Here is a 6,000-nt window from a genome sequence, read left to right as displayed (position 1 = left end):
TACTGGGTTCCCCAGATTACTCACCACTATGTCATTGGTTTGGACTTGGCCCCAGTCCATGGTTACCTCATCGGCATCTTTTAACAGCTGCCGGGTCATCTGGATAAAGCGGCCGATAATTGAGTCTGGCGATTTCAGCCCTCAGGGATTGAACGCGGTTCGATCTATTAGGAGAAACACCCTATCAGAGACAGTCCTCCGGGGATAAGGTGTGCTGTGAATAGATGTGTATAAATTTGTATAAAGGATTTCTCTATCATTTAATTTAGAGGGAATGAGTTTTTTTTTTTTTTAAACTAGGCAATACCTCATTGGTAATATTCTAAAGTCACTTTAATACAGTGGCTTTTTAGAGAGATCATTTAAAATGCCTTTGCAAACCGGGTGTCTTTGCTTGCTACTCTGCTCCGATGTTAGGAAAGATGAAACAGTTTTGCTTGCTGCAAAGAGTTCTTGAGACAAACGAAGCCAGTGCACACTTTTCCCCCTGCTTGCTGCAATGTCACAGCACCTCCTACTGTCTGCAGGACTGCACAAGTTGAGCTGCGTCTGGTGTGAACAGCACGTTGTGTCTAAGAGGGGTGGGTGTTCGCACTCCTGAAATGTGACATGGGGGATATCACACTTGTCCTCTCTCTTTTGAAGGTCTTTTCGCTTGGATATTTACTGGCACATCTGAAGGCATGGCGTTCCGGGGGATTTGCCTGGTGGTTGGAGTGTTTATTTGTTCCATCTCTGTGAACGGATCTTCCCAGCCACAAGCAAGAGTGTATTTAACATTTGATGGTAAGAGAATCGAGACACATGGGGGGGGGGGGATGTGACTCAAAGGTTTTCTTTTTTTCCTTTTTTTATCCAAACCCAAACATGAATGAAGAAATGATAGCAAAATATTACTGAGGCTTTCCTAATTTAAAAAAATATATATTTAATGGACTGCTTTTTTGGATGGTGTGACACATTTAAACCACTAGGGCGGTAGAGGAAAGCCTTGCTTTTCATTTGAGGATGTGTTTATGAAAGTTTGTGAGTTGTGTGCTGCCATTTTAAACTTTGGGTTTCCTTTGTGGTTGGCCTGTAGGGGGTTGGGAAGTGCCTGAAGCCTAACTGGTTTAGGTCAAGTATTCCCCTGGTCCTCTGGAGGAGTCCCCAACTTTGGCCATGTTGGTTGACTGCAAACCGTTTGGGCCATTGGTCTCCATCGGGTTGTTCTGACTGTATTTCTGTTTCTAGAAGCGTTTCCAGTGATTGGTAGAGCACCCTGATGAAGGGCACGGGCATTCAAGAGCATCTTTCAAAACCTGCTTTGGATGGCTGTGTGCAAATGCCGTCTTCAGAGAGTTAAGGGAAATGGATGTGATATTTGCGCACAAGTACATGGTCCTCAGAGGGGATGAGTTGCCAAGTGTGGGCGTTGTTCACGGGGCTTACAGGTGGTTCTCGGTGAGGTCAGTAGGCTATACTAATTGGACAGATGGCTAAAGGTCACTACCTTGCTAATCTGAATCATTTCATCCTTTCTATGAACTCGGCATGCAGAAGCGTCCTCATTATACTTAGCTCGCTAATGATGTAACTTCACAAGGCTCTGCAAGGCTCCCTTATCTCAGATTCCAAACAGCAGCGTGACTGACACTTATCAGTCCACGGACTATTTTCTTCGCCTTTCTTAGAACTCACCGGAGTGCTTTTCCCAAGGTCACCGTAAGTGCAGAAGAAACCATATGGTTAGAACTCAGAGCCTGTGAGATGCTAATTGCTCCCTTGGCCTCCAGGCCAGGCAGCCCTTTGAGGTCATAGGCAGCAATGCCACTAAGAATGGGGCAAACAGACCCCCTTGAAGTGGTCCTTTTATGTTCCGTAATCGTTCACTAAAAGCATCTAGTGGTCGCACACACTTTGTCTTCGGATTATTTTAAAGAAAAGGCATTCGGAGTTCATTTGTCCCAAGTTCCCTCTGGGTTTTTTTTTGTGTGTGTGTGTGTGTTTCTTTTGCTATAGGGGAGTGGAGTCAGGTAAGAGGTCGAAAAATCTCTTTTCCCTATCTGGAAATCTTTCTCAACCTTTTTTATGCGAATATTATTAAGCGTGTCATGCATCGAATCCCTGAGTGGAAAGAAGTTAACAGTTGTATCTGGAAGAGGAAAACCAAGGAATGTCATGTATATTTTATAGTTCGGCCATGTTACTTTTCCTGTTGCCGGGTAGTCTTACTTCATTTAGGAATTGCTTAAAGCATTCATTTCAGAAGCAATATTTTGATGACGTGGTAGTCTGGTTCCTGGATTGTAGTTTCTGGGAAAGGATGACATTATAGAACTCTCAGATCACTGGTTATCATTTCATATCCCACGTGAGTGATACAGGGTCGTACTCTGCGAGAGTCCACGTTGTGATTGAGGGCATTTAAAAATATCACGCCTGGCATGTTTGCATTTTTTTATTGCTATTGTTTTCCATAATTCAGTTTGGTAGGCTAGGGGTTTCATGTCCTTCCTCCTTTCTCCCACCCCATTTTCCATTCTATTTCTTCCTGTGTCATTACTGTTGTGTAGAGTAACAATTACTGCAGCATTGTAGTTATAGCAAATGGGAGAAAGTCGAGTATCGAATTTTTAAATTCCATCCCGGGCCTGGTGCGGTAGCCTAGTGGCTAAAGTCTTTGCCTTGAAGCACAGGGATCCCACACGGATGTGGGTTCGTGTCCCGGCTGCTGCACTCCCCATCCAGCTCCCTGCTTGTGGTCTGGGGAATCAGTGGAGGATGACCCAAAGCCTTGGGACCCTGCACCTGAGTGGGAGACCTAGAAGAGGCTCCAGGCTCCTGGCTTCGGATCAGCTCCGCTCTGGCCGTCGTGGTCACTTGGGGAGTGAACCATTGGACAGAAGATCTTCCTCTCTGTCTCTCCTCCTCTCTGTAGATCTGACTTTCCAATTAAATGAATCTAATTTTTTAAAAAAAAGTCCATCCTGGGCCCGGTGGCATGGCCTAGTGGCTAAAGTCCTCGCCTTGAACGCACCGGGATCCCATATGGGCACCGGTTCTAATCCCAGCAGCTCCACTTCCCATCCAGCTCCCTGCTTGTGGCTTGGGAAAGCAGTCGAGGACGGCCCAATGCATTGGGACACTGCACCTGCGTGGGAGACCCAGAAGAGGTTCCTGGTTCCCGGCATCGGATCGGCGCGCACCGGCCCGTTGCGGCTCACTTGGGGAGTGAATCATTGGACGGAAGATCTTCCTCTCTGTCTCTCCTCCTTTCTGTATATCCGGCTTTCCAATAATAATAATAATAATGAAATATTTTTTTTAAAAAAAAGTCCATCCTGTTTTCTCATCGCTGTATAGCATAGCAATCATTATCCTGCAGTTAATTGGTCAAGTAGTTTTAAAACTTTACACATCTTTATGGTCTCCTACTGCCTTCTCTCCGGGCACCTTTTCCTTGACCTCTGCCCTCATTAACCCCGTCTTCTGGCCCTCTGTCTTTTTCTGATTGGAACATTAGCAGAATCTAGTAAGTTTGGACTCATTGGCAAGCCAATTAAGCATTGCAATCAAGTTGAAGATAAGGGAGGCAGAGGGTTTTTGCTCCCACCCGCGTTCCATCCTTCTTCTCGGGGTGGTTGGATGGAGTGATAACATTTGGAGAAATGATTTACGGAGTTGCCCCTCCTGTTGATCTGGGTCAGGGTCAACCAGATGGCCTTCAGTCCTTGGGAGAAGGCACTTCGCGTGTTCCTGATTAGTTACATTTGTGCTAGCCAAACCTCCGTGTTAAGAGAAGTACGGTCCCTGTGGATAATATCACTTTGGGGATTCTCGTTTTATGTGCACTAAATACTTTAATGAATATAAGTTCTGCCGAATGCTTTTGGTTGAAGTTCAACTTTGGTTGAAAAAAGTGCCAATAGATTGACAGATTCATATTTCACAAAATGATTAGCTTTGCACAGCTCCCGCCCCTGCCCAACAGAAAGCTTTGGGGTCCCGAAAGGTCACTGGGAAAGCAACTATTTTGTAGATTTAACAGTCGAACCCAATTCTGCTTGCTAATATAGAAGGTCCGAGCCTATTTCCAGTAGAGATTTTAGGATCCGTTACTTTGTGAAATCAATCATACATGTTCTATACATTGACAAGCTCTATCAGCTCAATGTCATCTTTCAGAAAATGTTTCTGAACTTCACATAATCATGCAGTCTATGATTTGAATATGTATGAAGTATGAGACAGATGCGTTCAATATTTGGAAAAAATTTTGTAGACGGAAATTTCCGTTGTAAAAATTGCTGGTAAAATCTTGTTTCTCAGCTAGTCATTAACTTCATAAATTTAAGATACTCTATGTAAGCAGATTACTGGTATTTTCTTATGATCCTTAGCACGTTGTCTAGGTTTTGGAGTTGTATTCCTGATCTCTGCTGTGGTGCTGATAATTGGCATTTTGAATCTTTTATGGCATTATTAGCTTTCTTGGAAGTTTACCCCAAATTTTTGACTTCTTCAAATAATCTATTGCTGGATCATTGTTCTCTTTTCCAATTCTTTTTTTTTTCCAGTCTTTTTTTTAACTTTTTCCATTTTTTTTATTATATTTTTTGACAATCTTTACATAGTTAATTAGGGCAAAAAGGTTCAAGGGCTACAGGAAAGAGGGAAAGACTAATGTTTCCATATTGTTTCCTTCAGGTATCTGAGGTAAAGGGGGATATTAAGGGAGAAGCCCCACCCAGTCTCCCTTTTGATATTTAATTGATTAGGCTCTAAAATTCATTATCACGTGAGTTTAGTTTCTTCTAATTTCTTCTTGAAACACGAATTTCTAGTTTGTTCTTCTCTTAGGGCCTTGTTAATATGAAAGTCTAGCCATTGACTTCAGAAATTCCTTCTTATACAACTGTATTAATTGCTATCAATTTTCCTCATCAGACTGCTTTAGCTGCAACTTACATATTTTGATCAAACTATGTTTAGGTTTCTAGTAGGTTCAATTTGTTTTAATTCCGTTGCTGTTTTATTCTTTCATAGATATGTTATTTAGAAATACATAAATTATGAACCTTTGGAGTATTTTCATGTGTTCTATGACATATAGTCAACATTAAAAAATTACATGAACATATTCTTTTACTGCTCTGTGTTCTGGTAATGATAATTAGTGCCAATCAATTCAGATGTTTCTGTAATGTCAATGTTTTTCTGTTTCTTTCTTTTAATTACTAACAGAAATGGCTCAACTCTCCAACCATACCACGGGTGTATTTAGTTTATTTCTTCCAGTTGTATCTGTTTTTGCTTCATGTTTTCTAAGTTGCTTTTCTTGAGCCCAGATAAATCTAGAATGCTCTCTGACCAATTTCCCATCATGGAATAGCCTTGATTTTTCCTGGTAACAGCCCTCACACGGACATATGTTTTGTGTGTAGGAAACACTTTTTTTGTTATAGAATGGATGTATATTAACAAATGGGATATAACTGAGTGTGTCATGAATCTTGATGGGTTCTGGTGTTTTGATGAAAATATGAGGAAGTATTTTGAATAGATGTGTAATTTTTTATATTGATCAGTACAGAGAATGAGAACTGTACTGAAGAGGTCATGAAAATAACAGAGCTGGATGAAGAGTGGGGCTGTCAGGACACATGGCGCTGCTCAAACAGCACCCTGCGCCACAGGCCGAGTCTCAGCCACTTTGCTTAGTTTGTACAAATGACACCTGCTCCTTCGAAGACACCTGCAGTTATTGCCTTCTTTCAGGAACAGCTAGTGACGGACCTGGAGATGTGAAAGCACAAAAAAATGGATATATTTTAAAATGCATGATTCTGGAATCAGACGGGTTTCAAACTGTTGTTTTCCACTACTTCTGAATATACTTACAGAGAGAGGGGACACACACACAAACGTATACACACACACACACACACACACAGGGAGAGAGAGAGAAAGAGAGAGAGAACCATTCACTGGTTCATTTCCTTAGAAGTCCACGATTCC

General features: G+C 42.1%; 1 protein-coding gene across 1 annotated transcript in view; it reads left to right on the top strand.

The window, feature by feature from the left end:
- The first annotated feature begins 668 nt into the window (after positions 1–668).
- Positions 669–6,000, top strand: part of SEMA3C (semaphorin 3C) — a 141,783-nt gene continuing 136,451 nt past the window's right edge. Inside the window, exon 1 of the mRNA XM_058657423.1 lies at positions 669–786. Coding sequence (XP_058513406.1) covers positions 684–786 — 103 coding nt within the window. The 5' untranslated portion in view covers positions 669–683. The remainder of the gene's footprint in view (positions 787–6,000) is intronic.

The sequence above is a fragment of the Ochotona princeps genome, chromosome 32 (genome assembly GCF_030435755.1).
Source record: "Ochotona princeps isolate mOchPri1 chromosome 32, mOchPri1.hap1, whole genome shotgun sequence".
Lineage (NCBI taxonomy): Eukaryota > Metazoa > Chordata > Mammalia > Lagomorpha > Ochotonidae > Ochotona > Ochotona princeps.
Note: the sequence above shows the minus strand (reverse complement) of the source record. Positions and strands in the feature narration are given on the sequence as shown.